The sequence below is a fragment of the Colobus angolensis genome, unplaced genomic scaffold, assembly GCF_000951035.1.
Source record: "Colobus angolensis palliatus isolate OR3802 unplaced genomic scaffold, Cang.pa_1.0 Scaffold324, whole genome shotgun sequence".
Classification (NCBI taxonomy): domain Eukaryota; kingdom Metazoa; phylum Chordata; class Mammalia; order Primates; family Cercopithecidae; genus Colobus; species Colobus angolensis.
Window position 1 is genome coordinate 3,058,548 of NW_012116533.1, and position 24,830 is coordinate 3,083,377.

The 24,830-nt window shown below is 38.1% G+C and overlaps 1 protein-coding gene across 5 annotated transcripts in view; it reads right to left on the reverse strand.

Moving 5' to 3' along the window:
* Positions 1-10,165, reverse strand: part of DCX (doublecortin) — a 120,264-nt gene extending 110,099 nt beyond the window's left edge. For 2 of the 5 annotated variants that reach the window (XM_011951696.1, XM_011951695.1), the window contains exons 1-2: positions 9,874-10,165; positions 7,769-8,154 (exon numbers count right to left, since the gene is read on the reverse strand). In XM_011951696.1, coding sequence (XP_011807086.1) covers positions 7,769-8,132 — 364 coding nt within the window. In that variant the 5' untranslated portion in view covers positions 8,133-8,154; positions 9,874-10,165. Of the gene's footprint in view, positions 1-7,768; positions 8,155-8,487; positions 8,881-9,709 lie in introns of those variants that run through there. The other 3 variants (XM_011951697.1, XM_011951693.1, XM_011951694.1) reach the window with 3 other exon arrangements.
* Positions 10,166-24,830: the final 14,665 nt, after the last annotated feature.

Consider the following 24,830-nt stretch of genomic DNA (forward strand, 5'->3'; position numbering starts at 1 on the left):
TGGATTGGAAGGATCTAGTGTAATTTTCACATTTACCTTGGGCTACAGGAAATGACTAATATAGCCGAAGAAATGCAGGAATCAGAGGCAAGAGGAAGGGATTGGATACCTGGGACTATGAGCTGAAGAAAATAGGAAGAGAGATAGGCTCAGCCTTGGGGAGAGAATATTGGAAAAGGTTGAATTCATTGAGTAAAACACATTAGCCTCAAGGTATCTAGAAGTTCATTGAGAGGTTGAGCTGCAGAAACAGTGTGATTTAATCAGGCTTAAGTTTTCGGTAGTAACCCTAAATAAATAAATAAACCCTAGCCAGTGCACAGAAAGCATTAAACACAATTATAGTCTGATGGCTCTCCTTTGGTCTCAGCAGGAGAACTGCATTCAGAAACACCAGGCTGATAATTCACTCCCTTTGCAAATATTTATTGCTTTGCCATAGCACCAAATCATTTAAGACATGTTAATGAATAAATTTCTCAGTAATGCTAAGAGAAGTTTCAGTCAAAATCTCTAGGGTACCTTTGAGGACATTTGTGTGTGTGTGTGTGTGTGTATGTGTGTGTGTGTGTGTGGAGGGAGAAGGTAATTGGCATCCAACATAAGCAAAGTGGCTTCCAAAGCTGCCCTTAGTCCCAGAGTTCTATCTTGACAAGGGGACAAAGGGATGATTTTAAGTGAGGATAGGCACCCTTACTCACTTGGTGCATACATGGACACCCAGGATGAGATGGTCAACACCCCAGCCAAGAGAAGCTCTGATTTCTCTGACTCCCTTGCTGGTTAATTCAACTGAACCCAAGTGATTACAGGCTGGGGTCTTTAATTTTTGACTTAAAAGGATGAAGGAAGGGGCCTTTTTAGTGTCTCCATATATTCACAGCCAATAACCCCCATAACCCTAGAAATGGTCTCTTGACTTAGCAGTTCACCAGATTCATTGCCACCTTGCAGGAGGTCACTGCCTTCGAGTCAGATGTTTTCCATAACTTGTCATGTACTTTAAAACTGTTAGACAACTGGTGGTGTGGAAATGTGAAGCTATATATTTATGATTTCACTCATCCAGTCTCCTCTGGAGAGTCAGCTGTGTAGCCCTATTAGGACTTTGGACTTTTTTGCTCCCATCTCTTAAACCTCTTAAGCCTCTGAAGTATGAGTATGATTAACCATCTCCAGATGAAAATGAACATGATGACTGACAGTTAAAGTATCACATAGCACCCAAGAACTCTCCAGAGGGCCCAGCCCTCAGCCAAATCTATGTTGAGCACCTTCCAGTGGTACATTTTAGTCACTCCACTCTCTCGTTGGGCTGAATATGGAGTAATGGAAAAAGCGTAGCTGATGTGATGTCAGTCAGAATGGGGTCCCCAACACTTCCTAGTTGTGCACTCTAACCTCCCTTCGCTTCAGTTTCTTCTTTGCAAAGCAAGGGTGATAATAAGAACACCTACCTTGTGGGGTTGTTGTGGGGCACAAATCAGATGATGGATAAAAAGTGCTCAACCCATGGCCAGGCGCGGCAGCACATGCCTGTCATCCTGGCACTTTGGGAGGCTGAGGCAGGTGGATCGCTTGAGATCAGAAGTTCAAGACCAGCCTTGGCAACATGGTGAAACCCCATTTCTACTAAAAACACAAAAATTAGCTGGGCGTGGTGGCACATGCCTGTAATCCCAGATACTGGGGAGGCTGAGGCAGGAGAATCGCTTGAACCTGGGAGGCAGAGGTTGCAGTGAGCCAAGATCATACCACTGCACTCTACCCTGGGTGACAGAGACAGTGAGACTCCGTCTCAAAATAAAATAAAATTAAATTAAAATTAAAATTAAAATGCTGATCCCAGAACCTGGAACATAGTAAGTACTTGATAAATTTCTATTATTACTAAGCCCCTAATCTTACGGAATAGAGGAGAGAACAAGAAGGAAAGAGCAAAGAGGAAAAAGAGGAAGAAATTCCTGAGAGAAAGAGACTAAAAAGAGGAATAGAAACTGAAGAGAAAAAACAAGAGAAGGTATCAAGGACAACCATCTAGGAACTGAACTGTGAGTACAATACGACATGAGCACTGCTGGGGACCTGTGATTCAAGGATAAGATTTCCTGCTGGTCGGGAGGAGGCTTCCAGTTGTGGCAAATGCCAAATATAGGAGATTTATGCTAACACCCAGCAAAGCCACTGCTGCTACAGCAGAGGCCCACTGAGGGCAGGATATTTATCATTGTCAAGAGTGATGACTCAGGAGTCACACAGGCCTGGATTCAAATCTCAACTAGGCACTTAAAAGCTGTGTGACCTCAGGGAAATCACTTAATCTCTCTGAGTCTCAGCTTTGCCATCTCTAAAGCAAAGATAATGCACTAGGTGACACCTGAGTCCCTTCTAGGTCCAAGAGTCTATAAGAAGGAATCTTCTTCTCTTTTCCATCTCAAACAGGCTTGAGAAAACAAAGCTGTTAGGATAATTAAATGTTAAGAAAATAGCTGCCCACCTCCAAGGACTCTCCACTTCTATGCTAGAAAGACATCAAATGTGCTTCTTTGCTAGACTAAGACTTCCTTGTTCTGATTTTGCCAGCATTTTCAATGTCTGCTGCCAGAACTCAGTGCCTCCTGCACATCCTGCTGCCTGGCACTTGGAGCTGGGTGAGGTGTGTCACACCTTTACACAGCTGGGTTCCCATCCTGCCACAGCTTCCAAGGGCTATTTCCTACCAGTTGGGGGCCTAGAGGGAAAGCTGGCTTCAGAGCCAAGCAGGGTGCAAATTGGCTGGAACTAAAAGCCGGCTTTAGGGTAAGGGGGTAAGGAGTGAAATCATGGAAGCACAGCTGAAAGGGCAGAAATGAAACAAGCTGTGGGCTCGAGATGATCTAATGTCTACCTCCCTTCTCTTCAAGAAGGCTCCATTTTCAAAAGCATTATATATATATTTGTATCTTCTCAGCACAAAAGCACTTCTGCCTCGGTTTTCTCCTCTTCTCCAGGACTTCCTGACTCCAGAAGGAATATATTAAATGACACTTTACTGTATTATATTAAAATATTAAATGACATTTGATTATATTATCGTATCTATTAGCAATGCATCCCTCCCAGGTATCTTAAAATTCTTGTGTTTGACAATGTACTCGCTTTAGTAGTTAGAGAATAAATTAGTGAGAAGGTGGATTCATCTCATTGAAACATATGAACTATGGTAAAAGAACTGGATCATAGCCAGTGTGACTACACAGCTCAGATTTTCTAAGACTGTTCCAATTGTAAATATTCTGTCCCGTGGTCTGTGTAATAACTCTTAAATTTGTCTCAATTTGAGTTCAGAAAAACTGGCTAGACATAAATGATACCCCCAAGGTTGATCTGGATACTTACATACAAGAAAATGGGAAAAGAATTGGACCCGACATAAAGGGAAAGAGAAAGATTCTCAAAAAAAAAAAAGACATGACAAAAGGAAAACCCACCAGTGGATTTTATTCATTGACCTCCTTGGGATACAGCTAATGAGGACCACATCCTACATGACTTCACTAAGACCCTCGGTGTACCCAAGGACTGTGGGAAAACTGACATCAATAACCTTTGATCCAAAATGCTGCCCTTGATACTTTCTGTATCTAGCAGAAAACTGTAGACTAGAGACACTAGACAAAGGAGTGCCACAAGGCCAGAGTGATTATTAATCAATCATTTTAAACTTTCAAGTATTTTTAGGCTAAAGATGTAATAATGTGGCCATTTGAAAACACAGTGAGTTCTATGCTCTATTATTCCTTTAAGATGTAAAAAGAAAAAAATAAAAACAGATTTCTGCATGTCTCAAAACTCCTACCACTTTAGTAAGGTGAATGGAACCATCAAGATCACCCAGTCTAATACCTCCCAAGTCTAAGTGCTCATAAAAATCATGTGAGGAGATTTGTAAAAACACAAACACTGGGTCCCTACCCCTGGGGATTCTGATTCAACAGATCTTGGGTGTGGCCCAGGAATGTAATATTTTTCTAAAGCTCTGAAAGATTTTGAAAGGCAGCCAGGTTTAGGAATCACTGATCATTACAATCCCTTACTAACATCATTGTCATAATCATTATTATTATTATTTCCATTATTAGTGTTTTTACATCACTAATAATAATAGTACCTGTTGCTATAATTTTACCTTGTCAATGTGTTTCCATATCTATTATTTAAGTCTAACTTTACAACCACCCCGATGGATAGAGAAGGCAGGTGTTACTAGTCCCATTTTACAATTAAAAATATTACTCACAAGAGATACACAAATGTGGTGGTCTACATATACAATGAAATATTATTCTTCAACAAAAAGGAATGAAGTGCCAATACATGGACAACATAGATAAAATTTGAAAACATTGTTCTAAGTGAAAGAAGCACAAAAGACCATATAGTATTTGATTCAATTTATATGAAGTGCCCAGAATAGGCAAAAGTGTGGAGACAGAAAGTAGATTAATCATTGTCTAGAGCTGGAGAGATTGAAGAAAATATTCAGTGACAACTAATTGGAATAGTGTTTCTTTTTGAGAAAATGAAAATGGTCCAAAATTATGTTATGATGATGGTTGCACCACTTGATAAATCTTCTAAAAATCATTGTACGCTTGAATGGGTAAATGTTATGTTATGCAAATTATACCTTAATACAGTTGTTTGTTTTTTTAAAGAGTTATTTTAAAAATAATTAACATGAGTCACATTAATGATAAGGACAAGTCTATGATCATGTAGCTAAATCAGCTATAAACTAGGATAACTCAAACAATAATAACTACCTTTTATTAAGCACTACTGTGTGCCAGGCAGAGTAATATACACTTTATATCCACTGTCTTGTTTAATCCTCAGAGCCATTATTCCCACTTTACAGATGACAAACTGAGGCTTAGGGAATCTAGATGGTTTCCTCAAGGTCTTACAGGCTAGCACTGACAGATCCTGGATTTGAACCAAATCAGAGTCCAAAGACTTCTTTTTTTCATTATAATCTGCTGTTTCTAAGACTAGAACTCAACACCCTGATATTTCACGCCGGGAAGTCTAACTGAAAGCAATGTGTATGACTTTTTGATCTTTCGTTCAACCTCTTGTGAAGGTGAACAAAGTCAAAGGACTTCTGTCCTCCATTCCCAGATGGGCAGTTCTAAAATATAAAATAGGTGAGAAAAAGACACATTGTCTTCATCCTTCTCATCCCAGTGCCCTTTCCGATTTGGCTCTGTGTCAGTGGGAAAATTGATCACATTTCTTAACACTATCCCAGAGATAGCCCTGAATTTTCTTGACTGAATAGGCAGTACTCAGGACTGGAAGGGTATTGAGGTCCACTGTGCCTTGTAGTTGTAGATGACATGTGAACAAATGCAACTGAGCCCTATTCGCACTTCACATAGTCCGGGAATTCGCCAAGAAGTACCACTGCACCCGGGACTGACAGATAAGAGGAGTTCAATCTAATATGACTCAAAGGGAATCAAGGCAATAGAAAGCTACAGTCTTTTCAAAATTACATTTATTGCCTACCTATGTTGAACAGAGATTATCACCAGCCCTCTCGTAATACACCAATACACACACACACACACATACACATACCTTGGGAGAAAAATCAATAGTAAAAAATGGATTTGGGGGAAAATTTTGTGCATATCACCTCTCTTATATCAGACACAAGAATATTCTAATACTTGGTCTGAATACAATGTCACTTGGTTCAGTACTCTTTCCTAATGTCTATTGTGGTCTTTAGAATATCACAGTCCCCGGACATGAGGACATATTGGGTGATACAGGGCACTTTGTCTGTGAAAGTTTTTACGGAGAAATCCCTGAAATTTGACTGAGATGTGGATTTTACAGTGACAAAAGACAGACACCCTAACAATTACTCTGTTGGACAGCTCCCTCGACCTAGCTTCAAACCCTACGAGGTTGCCGTGCCTCTCCTTTATTTTAAGACAAGCACTAGGATGGCCAATCCTTTGATGGTCAGGAAGGGCCTAGGATTAACCTCTGCCTGTCCGTTGAGCACACGATGAAATAATCTAAGCTTCCTGCACATTGCTTTTCAAGGTCATCTATGTAGAAAAATCTTGGCTGGGCACGGTGGCTCACGCCTGTAATCCCAGCACTTTGGGAGGCTGAGGCGAGTGGATCCTGAGGTCAGGAGTTCGAGGCCAGCCTGACCAACATGGAGAAACCCCATCTCTACTAAAAATACAAAATTAGCCGGGCATAGTGGCACATGCCTGTAATCTCAGTTTCTCGGGAGGCTGAGGCAGGAGAATCGCTTGAACCCGGGAGGCAGAGGTTGTGGTGAGCCAAGATCATGCCATTGCACTCTAACCTGGGCAACAAGAGCAAAACTCTGTCAAAGAAAGAAAGAAAGAAAGAGAAAGAAAGAAACTCGAACTTGAACCCTGAGACTGAGATGCAGCAACCATATGGACGCTGTCTCTTATAAGTAACTGGTCCCAGTCACTTTGCCTGACTACTTGGGCAACAGCAGCTATTTGAGAGAAGTAGGGTCTTGTACAAAGGAAACCCTCATTCTCCTTTGTCTGGGAACATAAGAAACTTAGAAACAGTGAAGCAGAGGCAGGTTTTTCCCACATCAAATCCTTTAAGGTGCTATTTCTCCTTCCTTGATAGTTATTTCATAATTTGGTTACTCTAGAGATCTGCCTGCTTTAAACTCACCTTTGCTCAGGGAAAGAAAGGAGTGAGGAGAGTGGGCTGGATAATGGGGAAGGGGCTTGAGGAAGAACACATTAATTATCACCAATCCTTCAGGCTGTTCTTTAAAGCACTGTATTAGGTCAAATTGATCACATGCGTTATATCCACCAATTTAAAAATAGGGAAGCATCCTCAGTATAATTGATTTGATAATATAGAATGTTAAAAAATGTGACCCAAGATCTATTTTCTAAATGACCATGAAGAAGACTCTATGGCTGGGTAAGTTCCGATAAAAGGTGGGATTTTCCCTATTTTGAGGTGGGTACACAGGTTGTTGGGATTTTTGGCAATCTACGTAGAAAATTTAGTTGCCATACAAAAATCTAGAAAAGTTATAAGGGGATTTAGGTATAGTGAGCCAATTCCTATTCTAATAGGAATGGTCTTTATTAAAATACCAGACATACCTACAGCTTTCTTTGGTATTTCTCCCAACGACCTCAGCCTTAGGGACACACCCTAAAGTAGGCTTTTTAGAAGCAACAGCTGAGCAGTAACCACTTACCTAAAAGAATAATCCTCCGTGAATATGTCCAGGAAATTCTGCTCTTAAGGTGCTTATTTCCAATGAGTTGCAATTCACAAATAATTTCTCAGCAGTTCAAAGAAAATTTGGGCATAATATTTTCTCTGTTAACCCAACCAAATGTCCTTCCTTGTTATACCCGTAATGATTTCATGTTCTGCCTCAATAGTGCTACTCAGAGTTAATTATGAACAAAATCTAGAGTAAATGCTACAATTAAGATTTTCCTTTTTATACCCTGGCAGATAAGCACAATGCATGATCACCACCACTCACACTTCAACCTCAGCAGAGACTGAAGGGTGATTACTAATGGTTCTGTTGATGTCTATAGCATTAGAAATTTGAGCATCAATCAACCCGGTGTTTTGAAAAATACATTGCCTAATTTTTTTCAAAGCAACCCAAGAATGTAACCATAATCAATGATACCACCTCCCACCAAGGGCCACCACCCACTATTTAAATTACCTTCCTCCAGTTCATCCATGCTTCCGATCTTCCTGGATCCATCAATGGTGTAAATGTAACGCACTCCCTGAGGCAGGTTGATGTTGTCAGACAGAGATCGTGTCAGGTCAGCCAGCAAGGCGTCAAAGCTGCGAAAACGGTCAGAGGACACAGCGTACACAATCCCCTTGAAGTAGCGGTCCCCATTGCGGTAGAAACGTACCTTCTTGGCTTTCTTCTCATTACTCAGTGCCTGCAAGGTTCTGGTTCGGTAGAAGCTACAGTGGGCGCTGTGAGTGGGGCTAGGCAACCCATTCATCCGGGAGCCTCGCATGTTCCTGGATGTCTTATCTCTTTCGTCAAAGTGTCCAAAATCAAGTTCCATATTTTGGTGGAACCTCAGAGACCTGAGCATTGGAGAAAGGGATGGGGGTGAAGAGAGGCAAAAACAAAAAGGGACGGGGAGAGGGAAAAAAGAAGGGATTTCAAATATTAGCCAGATCCAGATCTGCAATCTGCTGCTTGTGAAAAGAACTGGTTGAAAAAAGCCTGTGACCCATCTGCTGCTTGCCCCTGACCTGCAGGAATATTGATCTTAATAGAGAAGAAGGAGGGGCTGGGCGGGGGTGCTGGTGGTTGTGGGGGTTGGGAGCAAGAGATAGAGAGGGAGGCACTCTTGGCACTGTTCCAGACAGAGGAAAGGGGGAGATTTTGAAATAGCTGAAAATCCTGAGACTTACTGACAGTGGCTCCTATCAAATTGTAACTTCGGGCTAAATACATTAAAACTGGCATCTGTTTCCTCACACATGCCCACATGACTAACAGTTGTAAATGAATCCATAGCCTGACAAAATTCCCCTTGAAGAGAACAGAAGGAGCTAGCCAAGGTTAGCATCTCCAGCTTAGGAAGCAGTCTTTGCATCTCAGTACAATGACTATGAAGGGGGAGTGTTTTCATTTTATTCCAAGCCCTCTTTCCTACTCTAATGTGTGCATCCCATCCCCCCAGAATAAACTAAGATTCTCCTTTAAAGGGACAGCCTCCAGGGAACAGCCAGTGTCTTTGTGCTATTCATCAAACCCTTTCCCCACCAAGCTGGTGCAGCTATCCGACATTCATAAGAAATAAGCTAGGGGGAAAAGGGATTAGAAAAATAAGTTATTTAACAAGTTATTAGCTCTGTCTTCCCCCGGTACCATTTGTTCACAAAATCCTTTTTTATTTTTTTTCCCCAGTTGCTCCACCCCCTCCCCACCGATGCAGCAACACCTCTTAATGGAATAATTTAATTGTTGAAAGATTCACAAATGAGTCTCCGAACAGCATATGGGACCTTTAGAAGGAAGCACACCTTTCATTGTTCTGGGTTTCTACCCTAATTGAAGTGACATTTTACCCTCACAGCAGGCAATTCACCCCAAACTCATATATTGCCCAGGTGCATTAGCTGAGGAAAAGATGGTCATTTGTCAGGTTTTGCTTTTCTCCCTTCTGTTGAACCCCCTCCCCCACCAAGAACCCCAAACAATCAAAACATGAAACCCAAAACAACTGAAGCCCCAAATGCTAGCAAATGTAGTGACATCCTAAGAGCCAAACTATTAACATGCATCTCACAGATGGAGATAAAAGGACTCACAAAGCAAGCAGGGCTCAGCTGCTACACACTGCCACATCAATATATTTGCAAGAGACCAGGAGGACAGGAAATAAGAAAGACTGATGCCTAATGGGTTTGCCAGGCTGAATTCCCCCTTTTTTCCAATGTCACCATGACCTATGCTGAGCTCAGCATTGTCTCTGTAAGACAACCTGCAGTGGTAAGAGACCCCACCTCCTCAAGGCAAGTAGCAAACATTTCCCCAGGCATGCCAGTAAGGCTTTGCTTTGCTTTAGGATCAGCGGTAGTATTATTCTAAATTAACATCACAGTGAAAACAAAGGAACGTCAAACTCACTTTTCCAAAGGAAAATCCCAGGTAGAAGCTTAGGGAAAAAATCGGATAGAATAAGGCAAAAAAGGAGAAGAGGAGACAGAGAGACAGAGCAGGCTTTCCCTTGTGCTTTTCCCGTTTGACATCTGTTACATTCTGCTTGAAAATCACTTAAAAGCCCCACTCACCGGTTTTCTGCTGGTTGGGTGGAGATGCTGAGAGAAAGAAAACCAATCTCTCTATGCCTTTGTTGTCTGAGCTCCAAGCAAGAAATTCCTGCCAGGGTGGATAGATGCCTTCTAGGTCCTAGTGCCTTGTCCAGCTTCACCCATGTAACTCAGGCTTAGTGAATCCCCCCAACCTCCTATGATTAATTACATGCTTTTAAAAAAATTCACAGGCTGCATTAACAGCTAAAAAGGTTTCATTTATAACCAACAGGAAATTGCAGGGTAGCAAAAAGATTGCGCAGACAAAATCCGAATGCTCTAATGAGCAATGTGCTAGCCCTTTCTTTTAGAAAACTGGCAATTTCACTTGGCCAAAACCTTGGCCTAATCTGCCTGGGGGCCAGACTCAGGCAGCCAATCCAGGCTTCTTAGAAATTGTAGCTCTCTTCTTTTTACCCTCTTGAGTGGAAAAAATAAATAAATAAAATCTGCAGATTATTTAAGGCAGTTTAGCTCAAGTGTCCAACAACTGCTTTTTTGGTCTTTTTTTTTTTTTTTTATGAAGTCAACAAAGTAGACTAAGAGGAAGTAGGATAGGAACAAAAAAGGGAAAATAATTCTAGAATATTATGGAAGACAGAAGTAAAAACGACACCCCAAACCTTTTAGCCTATTGTAAGAATTTGGTTAATGAAAGGTTAGTGTGGCATTTACCTTTGACAGTTTGGAAGTTCAAACCCAACCCAAAGACCTTTCTATGTGTAGTAAATCTGATGGCTACAAAATAAATATTAACAGATTTCTCCTCAAACTGCTTATTTGTCACTAACTGACTGCTTTATATAAAATACGTTACAAAAATCTCAAGGAAGCATCCAAATTGAACTAATTAGATCAGGCCGAACTATAAAACAAAAGAGAAAGGTGAGAGGTTGAATGGGGTAGGGAGATGCTACCATCTTCATAATTGAGGCTATATGCATCAATATGTAGCAGCCTTGAACTATCATGGTTCTATTTTTGCTTGGTTTCCAGGAAGCTCAGAGCTAATACCATGCTCAGTAATTATTTTATATCTGATTCCTAGTATAATTAACACTCCCTTTTATATAGTGCTGTTGATCTTTTGTATTTAAGCACTTTCTCTGCATGTGTTTTATTGTAAGCTGCAGTCAAGTGGGATAAAAAATATGATTGTCTTTCTTCTGTGAAAGGTGTTGACTCAGCAAAGCCTGGAGCTGTCTGTTAGTTGAGTGGATAGCCTCAAATGTGCAACTTACCTAGTTAAGTCCCCCCAACAACTTGCTGCTGATTTCTTGGTTACCATACAAGTACCTCAGGGGAATGCATGTGTCTGCCCTGTTTTCCTCCATGTGTTGTTACCTTACCTTACCTTGTGGCAATGTCATGAAAAATTAACGTTATTCAGGCTACAGGCAAAGAAAAATCAAGGAATAAGGACAGGAAAATATGGAAATTCCAACAAGGTTAATGTCTTAAAACTTCTTTCCTGCACATCATAAGCATTCAGTAAATATGTAGCAATTAATTTTGCATCAGAACTCAAAATCATTTTATTTCTGGTGAAGATACAACAATGGATGGGATAATAAAACTTAAACATGAACCATTTGAAATGTATTTTAGAGGAAATTTCCTCATAATACAGGCTTTGCAATGCTACTGTGAAAGCTGAAAAATGTCTTTATGAGACAGCCTAGGATAAATGACTTTGTTTGCTTTATATATACCAGAGAGCAGAGGGAGAGGCAGGATCAATATTTCCTTGTTTGAGATATGTGGGCATTAAAAGGTGTTCCTTAAAAACAGGAAAAATATTCTGTGGGCAAAAATGTTTGAAAAGTGATGTACTAAACAAAGATAGTTTTGCTTATCATAAAACCTGTCAGGGCCCTTAATATAAACTATAAAATGTGTCTCAAAAAGAAAATAACTTGGTATACAGGGCTTCCACTTATTCTTTAAAGCTCAGAACATTTTGGTTGCCCCAGAACATGCACTAATGTTCTGCAGGGATAAAAAACTTTTGCAAAAATTGGACTAGATTATCTCACAAAGATATTTCTTCTCAAAGAACTCTCAGCTACTTACCAAGACCTTCTTTCTCACTTCTTCAGAGGAAACAGGCCACTGGCAAAAGAGAAGGTCTCAGATGTGAGTCCAGGGGAAAAGTACATCTTTAAATATGGAAGTCAACTTTGAAGGTCAAGGGAAAGTCAAGGTTGAGGGCTCAATGGAGCGAACTGATTTAAGAAAAAGAATAGCAACTCCATGTTGGAAATATAGCAATAAGACCTTTTGATTACTTACCATGTGCCCTGTATCACAGGCAAGACAGTGAAGGAAACATCCATCACTGCCCCGAGGGGCTTGATGCCTCATTGAGGAAAAGAGATAGCACAAGACTAAGCATCTTGCAAAAATCATGAAGAAAGGCTTAGATCTTTCTTGATATACTGCAGTCTGGGTTAATCAAACTCAGCTTAAAGAGCAGGGTTGAGAAATCTCTCTTCCACCTCTCTCTCTCTCTCTCACACACACACACACACACACACACACACACACATACACAAAATACCAAAAAATTGTTAGTTTATGTTACCAATCAGAAGCACAAAGAGTAGGATCCAGTGTGGGACAGAGTAAGCAAACAGGAAGTGAGGTTGGAACATATTACAAGATTGTTTATGCATAAGGCCTTTATTGAGGAAATCATAAAACTATCGAAGAACATAACAGAAGCTGTTAATAAATGTGAAGTCAGGCCAGACTCATGGATAACAAGATGCAATGATGTAAGATAACAGTCCTCCCCAAAGTAATCTATACATATGAAGAAATTCTAATAAAAGCCCCAATAAGAATTTTTGTGAAACTCAAAATATTACTTCAAAATTTTTGTGGAAGAATATAAAACTCTAAGAGTAGCCAAGATCATTGTAGAAAAGAGAAATCAGAAGCCAATATCTGCCCCACAAAAATTTGTTATAAAGCTATAGTAATGAAGATAGTGTGGTGTTGGCCTATAGGACAGAAAAAGATTAATTAAAACAGATATCAGCATAAACAGGAACTTGCTATATCATAAGGTAATGCTGAAAGCATGGACTCTAGAGCCAGGCTGCCTAGGTTCAAATTCTGATTCTACTAATTATTAGCTAGGGACCTTGGGTGAGGTACTTAACCCTCTGTGCTTCACTTCACCTGTCTGTCACACGAAGGTGATGATAACAACAGTAGCATTCTCAGTTGTTATGAGGATTAAATGAACAAATATATGTATAGTGCTTAGAACAGACTCTGGCATATAGTATGTATAAGTATTAACTTTTATTATCCCCCGAATATTCATATGTCAACTCCCTCACTTCTTTCAAGTCTTCACCCAAAGGTTAACTTCTCAACAAGGCCAACCTAGACAACCTTCCCTCTCAACCTAGCAGTTCAAAATTTTTTACTCTCTTTATTTTTCCATAACATTTATCATCTCCAACATACTATATAATATACTTATTAATTACATATTTCCTCAAGGTATAATATAAGCTTCAACAGGGTGGAAATATTCTAACAGCTTTAATGGTATATATAAGTCACATTACCAATAGGACTACTTTTGTCTATATTTTTAATATTGCATTTTAAGTGCCTAGAACAATATCTAACACACAATGGGTTTGGGTATTTGTTGAACTGTATAAGGTAAGGAACTCATAGAGTATTCAATAGATAGTATTAAGTCAATTAACTTTCATATTAAAATAAACAAATTAGATACTCCCCTTACACTATACATAAAAATAATCTCCAGATGTTTTAAAGACCTGAATAAAGAACAAAACTTTAAAATTATTAGAATGAAGCAAAAAAGGTTTCCTTTAAATCCTTACGGTAGAAAAGAATTTAAGACACAGAAAGCAGAGATCTTATATGAAAATATTGATAAATTGATTTCATAAAAATTTACAGCTTCTAAAGGCAAAAGACAGCATTTAAACATTAAAAAATAAATAATAGACTGAGAAAGATATTTGAAACTTAGATATCTAACAGAAAGTTAGTGTCCTGATATCTATATATGACACATAGATGTTGATATAGTTTGGATTTTTGTCTCTGCCCAGTCTCATGTTGAATTGTAATCCCCAATGCTGGACCTGGTGGGAGGTATTTGGATCATGGGGGTGGATTCCCCATGACTTGGTGCTGTCTTCCTGATAGTAAGTTCTCCAGAGATTTGATCATTTAAAAGTGTGTGACACCTCCCCTCCAACGCACTCATGCATGCATGTTCTCTCTCGCACACTCGCTCTCTTATTCTCTCGCTCTCTTGTTCTCTCACTCTTGCTCTGGCTTTTGCCATGTGAAGTGCCTGCTCCCACTTTGCCTTTTGTCACGACGATAAGCTTCCTGAGGCCTCCCCAGAAACTAACATTGGAGCTATGCTTCCTGTACAGCCTACAAAACCATGAGCTAATTAAACCTCTTTTATTTATAAATTATCCAGTCTTGGGTATTTCTTTGTAGAAATGCAAGAATGGCTGAATACAGCCATATATAAAAATATATATGTAAAGTTATAGGTATCATATATATATGTGTGTGTGTGTATAGCACTATGAGCAGTAGTCCAAACAATTTCATATGAAGTCATCCTAGCTATCGTCCTCCTATCAGTCCTATTGATAAGTGGTTCACTGAACTCAGATCACGTAGGACTTTAATCGTTGAACAAACGAACCCTTGATAGCTGCTGCACCATTAGGATGTCCTGATCCAACATAGAGGATATGTTTACCTCACCAGATAAACATAGCTCTTAGAACCTCATGTGCAGTTACCAATAGGACATTTTCTCTATCCCAATAACCATAAAACAGAAAACAAGTAGCTTTCATCTGTTTACCCTTAGTATATATCCTAAGTATATCCTCTGACATCAGTACATGCTTATTGTCTTATTTCAGCAGTTCACCAGCTTTCTGGATCTCTAGCTTAATCTAGGCATGTTGATCATCATACCATCCCAATGGACATAATACTGATCGAACCTGTAGAGTTCATGTTATCCAACAGATCCAGTGGTGCTCAAAAATATCTATAGCAGCTCAGGTTGTTATATAGAGATGGTGGCAAGTCCTAATAGGAGAATCATTTGTGTAACCCCCTCCCCATCCCTCAAAGGTTTTGAAGAAAAGCCTCTTATATTGTAAAGTAGCTCTTGATTTTCTTGTGTGTTCTAGGCAAGGATTTAATGCCTGACCATGGGAAACAGAATGACCCTGGAACCCAAGCTTCCCATCGTATATGGGTTTTATTTGATCTGCCAGGACATAAAGTTGAACATGCACAGCAGCATTTCCTTTTCAAATAGAACTGATATTTAAAATCAGGACTTCGCATGTCCTAAAATTTTTTGAGAAAGTAGACGTTTTATCTGTAGATGTCCTTGCCCAGCTACATCAGAGCTTGGTTAATATGGCTGACGAATAAAACGTCCATGATGATAAGGGTGGAAGATACATATAGCTAAATAACATGAGGTTCCTCTTATCAAAAAACTAGTCTGGCTACAGCCACTGCTGAGTGCCCAGTCTGCCTCTAGCAGAGACCACTGTTGAGCTGCTAATTTGGAACCATAACCCAGTATAACCATATGCCTACCTGGTAACAGTATAATTACAACTGTCATTTGGGAGGCAGATGTTTGCCCTCAATGGAATAGACAACTATTTTTTATACATGCTCACATTGGCTGTCCACAAGGCTTCTGCCATACCACCATCCGTGGATTTACTGAATATCTTATTCACCATCACAGTATCTTTGCAACATTCGTTCTAATTAAATAATTCATTTGTCAGCCAAAAAAGAGAGACAGTAGCCTCATATTCATGGGTTTCACAGGTGTTACCATGGATGCCATCTCTCAGAAGCAGCTAGCCTTATTGAATGGTGCACTACGTAACACTGAATCAGTTTATGGCCTTAACTGGGAGGCTACACCTTGTGAAGTTGAAGTACTGTTCTATGGATATAGTTGTGCTCTGAACTAGCTGCCTATATTTCTCTTACAGCCAGGCTATCAAAGAATGGAAATAGAGATGGTATCAATCATTATTATGCCTAATGACCCACTCACAAAAAGTTGCTTCACTCCCTGCAACTTTGGAATTGGTGTGGTTATGGTTTTTAATTCCAAAGGGAATGATATTTCCATCACTTGAAAGTTAGAGCAATCCAATAATGGCAAACTATCAAAGGCTCAGTTTTTCTTGAAATAAAAATTGGGATGATGCTACAGGGTAAATAAACAAACAAACAAAAAACCCAAACAGACAAGCAAAATAAAAACAAAAATCCCTAGCAAATATGGAGTATGTAGTGAAGAAAGAAAGTTATAAATGCCACAACAACCATATGAACAAATTAACTCAAAATTAGTCAAAGGCCTAAAGGTAAGAACTAAAAACTAAAACTCTTAGAAGAAAACAGGGGTATAAATCTTTGTAACTGACCTTGGATTAGGCAATGGTATATTTAGATATAATACCTAAAGCACAAACAACTAAAGAAAATATGAATTGGATTTTATCAAAATTTAAAGCTTTTGAGTATCAAAGGACACCATGAATAAATGAAGAAGACAACATATGTAATAGAAGAAAATATTGGCAAATTATATATTTAATAAAGGACTTCTCTCCAGAACATAAAAGAGCTCTTGCAACTTAACAATAAAATGACAAACAACCCATTTTGAAAATGGGCAAAGGATTTGAATAGATATTTCTCTAAAGATGATATACAGGTGGCCATTATGCACATGAGAGTATGCTCAATTCCATTAACCATCAGGGTAATGCAAATCAAAACCATAGTCAGACATTATTTCACAGCTACCAGGATGACTAATTTAAAAAAAAAATACAGACAATAACAAGCATTGATGGGGATGTGCAGAAATTGAACCCTCATTACTGGTGACAATATAAATTAACACAGCCACTTTGGAAAATGTTTTGGCAATTTCTCAAAAAATTAAACACAGAGTTACAACATAACTCAGCAATTCTACATTTAATTCTGCATAATCAAGAGAAACACAAACATCTGTCCACATAAAAACTTGTACTTAAATGTTCATAGCAGCATTATGCATAATAGCCAAAAAGTAGAAACAACTGCCCACCAACTGATGAACAGATAAACAAATTATGGTATATCCATACAATGAAATATTACTTAGCCATAAAAAGGAATAAACTACTGATACATACTACAACGTGGATGAGCCTTGAAAACATTATGCTAAGTGAATGAAGCCAGGCACAAAAGGCTGCACATTATATGACTCTATTTATATGAAATGTCTGAAACAGGCAAATCTAAAGAGACAAAAAGTACATTAGTGGTTGTCTTGGACTGGCAGTAGGGAGAAAGAAGTGACTGCTAATGGGTATGGGTTTTTCGGGGGTTGTTGAAATGTTCTGCAATTATATAGTAGTTAGTGATGGCTGCACAACCTTATAAATATACTCAAACCCACTAAATTGTGCATTTTAAAGGAGTAAATTTTATGGTGTGTGAATTGTATCTCAATAGAAAAACTATAAAAATTTATACATAAATGTTTGGAGCAACTCTATTCATAATCTGCAAAAAAGTAAAAACAGCCTAACTATCCTTCAACCGCTCAAATAAACGGATAAACACTCTGAGCTACATCCACACAATAGATTGCTACTCAGCAATAACATCAATGAACTGCTGGTAAACACAACAACTTGGATAACTCTCAAATTCTTATGCTAAGTAAAAGATGTCAGTCTCAGTAGACTGCATAGTGTAGGATTCCATTAATATGGCATTCTAGAAAGACAAAAAATAGAGACAAAGAACATAGCAGTGTGTGCCAGGGGTTAGGTGTGGGGTGAAGGTGTGACTACAAAAGGATAGCACAAAGGAGATTTGAGGGGTGACAAAAGTGTATTTGATTCTAACTGTGGTTCACACAAATTCTAATTGTGTTGTTAACACAAACCTGTACATATGTTAACATTCACACAACTATACACCAAAAAGTCAATTTTATTGCATGTTAATTGAAAAATGAGACGTTTAAATACGGCAAATTTTTATGATTAGGTAAAACTCAGTGGTAGGTATATGGGTGGTCCATCTAGTTTTCTCCGCACATTTTTTTATTTTTTATTTTTAAATAATTCTAGATTTACAAAAGGTGGAAAAATTGTACAGAAGCCCATGTACCCTTCATTCAATTTCCCCCAATGGTTGCAAATTAGTAAACTGTAGTACAATATCAAACTCAGGAGTTTGATATTGGCAAAATATATTTAATTCTATATCATTTTATTTTGTGTATATATTAAGTGGAGCTGCTACCACAATCAAAATATAGAACTATACCATCACCACAAGGATTGCTATTGCTACCTCTTATTAGTCACACCCAATACTCCATCCCTTTATCATTCCTAACCCCTGGACACCACTAATCTGTTTTCCAGCTCTGTAACTTTATCATTTTGAGAAAGCTATGTAAATGAAGTCATACAATATGTAACCTCTTGAGATTAGCTTTTTTTCACTCACCATAATGTTCTTGAGACAAATCCCAGTTGTTACATGTATCATAAATGTATACCTTTCTATTGTTGAATAGTATTTAATGGTAAGGATATACCACTGTTTGTTTACACACTCACCTATTGAGGGACATTTTGGTTGTTTTTAGTTCTGGGCTACTACAAATAAAGCTATGTGAACAATCGTATGCAAGTTTCTGTGCAACTATAAGTTTTCACTTCTCTGGAAATGAAAAGCCTAAGATTGCAATTACTGGGTCATATGGTAATTGCAATATATAGTTTTATAAGAAACTGACAAACTGTTCTCCAGAGTGGCTGTTAGATTTTACATTCCCACCAGCAATGTATGAGAGATTCAGTTTCTCTGCCTCCTCACTAGCATCACCTGTCATTTTTTTCTTTATCCATTCTAATAGATGTGCAGTAATATCTTTTTGTGATTTAAGTTTGCATTTTTCTAATGTCTAATTATGTTGAACATATTTTCATGTGCTTGTTTGTTAATTATATATTTTCTTTGGTGAAATGACTCTGTCCTTTTTACCCATTTTCTGGTGCAGGGGCCATGCTAATCTTGTCCGTATCGTTCCAATTTTAGTATATGTGCTGCCAAAGCAAGCAGACCTTTTACCCATTTTCTAATGGGACTGTTTATTTTTTCTGATTTTGAGTTTTGAGAATTCACTATATATTCTTCATATCAGTCCTTTGTCAGATATGTTGTCTGCAAACAGGTTCTATCAGTCCATAGCCTATTTTTTCATCTTCTTCACATGGTCTTTCACAGAGGAGAAGCTGTTAATTTATTCATTTTTTTCTTTACGGATTGTGGTTTTGTTGTCATGCCTAAGAACCCTTCATGAAGCCTAGGTCCTAAAGTTTTCTCTTATCTTATATTCTAAAGTTTTTATAAATGTATGTTTTACCTAATTCCTATGATCCATTTTGAGTTAATTTTTGTATAATGTATGAGGTTTAGGTTGTGGTTCATTTCTTGGCGATATTTTTTGTTCATGTGTCATTTTTTGTTCATATTTTTGTTATTTTTTTATTCACATGTCATTTTTTGTTCATATTTTTTGTTCATATGTCTTGCTCTAGAGCCATTTGTTGGAAAGAATATCTTCCATTGAGTTGCTTTTGCACCTTTGTCAAAAATCAATTTGATATATTGGTGTGAGTCTATTTCTGAGTTCTCTATTCTATTCCGTGGATTTATGTATCTATGCCTCCTCCAATATTGAAGTCTTGATTACTGTCACTACATAATAATTCTTGAAATTGGGTGTACTGATTCTTCTCATTTTATTCTTATTCTTAAGAATTGTGTTGGCTATTCTAGGTCTTTTGAGTTTCCATATAAATTTTATAATAATCTTGTCTATATCTATAAAAAATCTTGCTGGGATCTTGATAGAAATTGTGTTAAACCAATATACCAATTAGGGGAGAATTGACTGTATTGAATCTTCTCATCCATATACAATATATTCCTCATCATTCATTTAGGTTTGATTTCTTTCCTTAGTATTTTGTAATTTTTAGCATGCATGTCCTATACATGTTTTGTTAGACTTTCACTTAAATATCTCACTTTTAAAGGGTTGTGTATTGTATTGTAGTTTAAATGTTGCATTCCTCATGTTCACTATTAGTATCTAAAAATGTAATTGATGTGTGTATGCTGATCTTGTATCTTCCCACCCTGCTGAATTCACTTATTAGTTTCAGGAGTTTTTTGTCATTACCTTGGGATTTTCTATATGGATCATCATATCATCTTTAACTAGAGATAGCTTTATTTCTCCCTTTCTAATCCCAATGCCTTTTCTTTCTGTTTCTTGCCTCGTGACACTGGCTAAAACCTCTAGTACTATATTGAGTAGCAGTGGTGAGAATGGACTTCCTTAACTTGTTTCTAATCTTACCTAGAAAGCATTCAATCTTTACCATTTTAGTATGATGTTAGCCGTAAGGGGCTCTTTTGTAGATGTTCTGTATCAAATTGAGCAAGTTCCCCTTTATTTCTAGGGTTTTCTGAGGAATTTTTTTAAAATTATGAATGGGCGGCCGGGCGCGGTGGCTCAAGCCTGTAATCCCAGCACTTTGGGAGGCCGAGACGGGCGGATCACGAGGTCAGGAGATCGAGCCCATCCTGGCTAACACGGTGAAACCCCGTCTCTACTAAAAAATACAAAAAACTAGCCGGGCCAGCTACTTGGGAGGCTGAGGCAGGAGAATGGCGTAAACCCGGAGGTGGAGCTTGCAGTGAGCTGAGATCCGGCCACTGCACTCCAGCCCGGGCGACAGCGCAAGACTCCGTCTCAAAAAAAAAAAAAAACAAAAAAATTATGAATGGGCATTGAATTTTGTCAAATGCTTTTTCCATATCCATTGATACAATCATATAATTTTCTTCTTTATTCTATTAATATGGTTTATTACATAAATTAATTTTCAAATGTGTAACATTTTTAATGTCTGATATATTTCTTAGTTTTTTTTTTTAACTTGAAGCAAATATGAAATAAGGAACTTTTCTGTACTTCAAAATAATTTAAAAATTACACAGACTTGTAAAACAGTGTAAGCAATTAATTACTCAGAAAAATGTGTGGCAGAAGGACATACAGCTTGGTAGTCAAAAAGAGAAACAATTTGTAAAGCATAGCTCAGTAGTACTTAACCCAGGCTTCACAATAGAATCAGATGAGATGCTTTTACAACATACTTTTAACTATGATTTCATTGATCTGATGTGGTCTCAAGCATTACTATTTTTCAAAGCTACCCTGGTGATTCTAAAGTACAGCCAATGTTGAGAACCACTGGCATTGTGGAACAAACTTAACAATGTGGACTTTAGACTCAGATATAAAGCACCTAGTAGTAGTTATGATACATATAAAGGATATATTTATCAGATTTAGCATATAGAAGTATCTCATACAACTTACGGGAAATATTCATAGAAAGCAAAAACACATCTGTTTTCATCCTCTTCTCCTTCCTGCTGGCTAAAATTTGAATGACAAAATTTGTGCCCAAGCAGCCATCTTGTACCAGGAAGTGGGCGCCAGGTATTGAGAATGGCAGAGCAACAGGATAAACTGGAGCCTGGTGATTACAAAACAACCATATCAGCCCTGGAAAACTTCCTTACAAATGTTTTTTAAGGCATAGAAAAATACGCTTACACATTTATTGAACCCCTGTTATTTATAGTTTTTTCACTGGCTCTCTTATACCTAATACAAAGGAAAAAATGTTAAATATAGGCATGCTTTAAATCACTGTTGGTGGGTCAAAAACTGAAGAATCTGAAGGACGGGAAGTAGATAGGCTCTGATTAAAGAAGGAACCACAGCACAGGGCACACATGGGAGAGTATTCTTACAGATGGTGAAATAATCCCAAGAGTTCTCCGGACCAAAAGGTGAAACCTAGAACCAACCAGTGGTCTTAGAGGCAGCCACTTTGTATAATAGGAAGAAAAGCCAAAAACAGCCCCTTTTTATCCCTCTCCCACCACATGGACCAGCAAGCAGTAACAGAGGAATCTGTCTTCAGGTGAAAGAAATAAGTACAGGAGCTTAAGGCTATGAGACAGGTTAGTGCCTTGGGTGATGATGACGGGCAATGGCTAAGAAAATAACAATATTCATGAGAAATAGCAAAGCACATATAGTCATCAAGTCACCCTTCCTTATGGCATGTTCTCCATCTCACTCACTCTCACTGAAAATAGTACCTCTGTCTGTTTCCCCTATTATCTGAAATAGATTGCATAGCCAGGGGAAGCAGACAGTCTAATATGATATCTCAACTACAAAGAGAAGCATATAATAAGAGACTTGCCAAACATTTAGACAAAGAAAATCCTATGAAATATAGACAAAAAGACTCAACAAATTAAAAGACTTTCACTACAGTAACAGTCCTAAGAACACGAATATACAATAATAAGCTCAAAATGATAAGAAAAGATATCACATCAATGAAAGATCAACCAATTATGAAAACAATAATAGGCAAATATGAAAACTTAAGAGACTTTTAAAAGTAAATAATAGATGAAATTAGAGGCATGAAGGACCAATCAAGACATTTTCACATTTTTCTAAAAGAGTTCCATTGAATAAAATTGGAGAAAATGAGTGGGGAGCAATATTTGAAGAATAGCCAAAAAGAAAAACCTCTTCAGACACAAAATCATTAATCCTCAGATTGAAAGGACCTTCTGATTGCCAAGCAGGATGACTTATGAAAACAAGAAAAGTAATTTTTTTTAAAAAGACTTAAAATTAGACACACCACAATGAAATTTTAGAGCATCAAGTATAACATGAAAATACTAAAAGCATTCAGAGAGAAAATAAAGACCACCTACAATGGAACAAGAATCTGTTTGACATCAGATTTTCCATTATCAAAATCACATGCAGGAAACCAATGCAGCAATATCTTCAAACTGTTGAGTTAAAATAATGCTGAAACTTGAATTTAATACTGAGCCAAACTATTACATAAGTAGGAGGGAGAAATTAAGACATTTTGGATATATAAGAACCCAGAAAACTTACCACCCACAGAAACCCTCAGAAAGAATTGTTAGAGAATATACTTCAGCAAGAAGAAAAATAATTTGTGGAAAATAGTGATGTTAAGGGAATAATGCTTAATAATTTATGTATTATTTATGTAAGTAAGAACTAATTTTTAAAATGAGATATAACCTATCTACCATCTAGGAGAAAATTTTGCAAATGTAAGAGCAGTGAAGTGTGTTACCCATAAATTTTACTTGAACCAAGAAAAACATAACATTTTCATTTTACCTCAACAAAGGGGATATGAATACTTATGTAGCTTTTCCAGCCATTTAGAAGAGCATGAGGGGTGTCTGTGGTCACTGGCCTAAGTTAATTCCCAGGAAACAACTTCTAGAAAGTACCTGCTCATCTATAGCTAGTCCCAGGGATCATCTCTGGTCTAAAATATCCTTGTATGAAGCAAAGTGGAAGTGGTTCATAAACTGAAAAAAAGCAGAAAACTGATCCACACAATAGTGTACTCAAGAGATTTCCTTCTACCAAATAGTTTCTGAACTTCTCCTATGTGCCAGGCTCTGTGCAAGGGGGAATACAGAAATGAGAAGACAAATAAAGAAGAAGTGGCAGATCCTGGTCTTTGAAGAGATGGCCTTTGTGCTTCAGTCTTTCAGAAAAAATGAAGTATTTTTAATGAAGCTATTACATCAAGGATAGCAGTAAGAGACAGACCCAAACTACCAGTGTTTTAGGAATCTCAGTGTGGTAAAGGCTATGGGAAGATTTTGCACCTTTAAAACCTGAAAGCAGGGAAACCATCTAGAAGCTAATGAAATAATTACAGGCACTTAGTGAAAGTAGCCTTATAGAAGTTGAGAGGGGTAAACATCAGAAATTTGAGTAAGATTTCTGTAATCAAATCCTAGATATTCCATCTTTTATTGCATATTTAAAATATAGTTTTTCCTGAGGAAACCATGTGGTGTGGTGGAAAAAGTGTAGACTTTAACTGTATGACCCCAAGCAAATTACTTAGTCTCACTGAGCTTCAGTTTACTCAGCTATATAATGTGGGTAAGAATAGAGCCAAACCTGTAGGCAATTTGTAAGAATTAGATGAAATAATGAGTATAAAGTTCTCGGCCCATAGTTGGTGATATTTAATAATAGGCATGATTTATAGACCTGCACTTAAAAATTACCCTACAGACACGTTATTGAATTTTTGTGTGTATGTCACCTATTCCAGTTACTATGGCTGCATAACTAATTGCTCCAAAGCTTAGAAACATGAAGCAATCATTCATTATTATCATGGATCCTGTGGGTTAGAAATTTGGACAAGATGGCCAGGCATGGTGGCTTACACCTGTAATCTCAGCACTTTGGGAGGCCAAGGCAGGCGGATCATGAGGTCAGGAGTTCGAGACCAGCCTGACCAACATGGTGAAACCTTGTCTCTACTAAAAATACAAAAATTAGCCATGTGCGGTGGAGCCCGCCTGTAATCCCAGCTACTCGGGAGGTTGAGGCAGGAGAATCACCTGAACCAGGGAGGCTTAGATTGCAGTGAGCTGAGATGGCACCCCTGTACTCCAGTCTGGGTGACACAGCAAGACTCTGTCTCGAAAAAGAAAAGAAAGGAAAGGAGAGGAGAGGAGAGGAGAGGAGAGGAGAGGAGAGGAGAGGAAGGAGAGGAGAGGAAAGAAAGGAAGAAGGAAAGAGAAAGAGAAAGAAAGAGGAAGGAAGGAAGGAAGGAAGGAAGGAAGGAAGGAAGGAAGGAAGAAAGAAA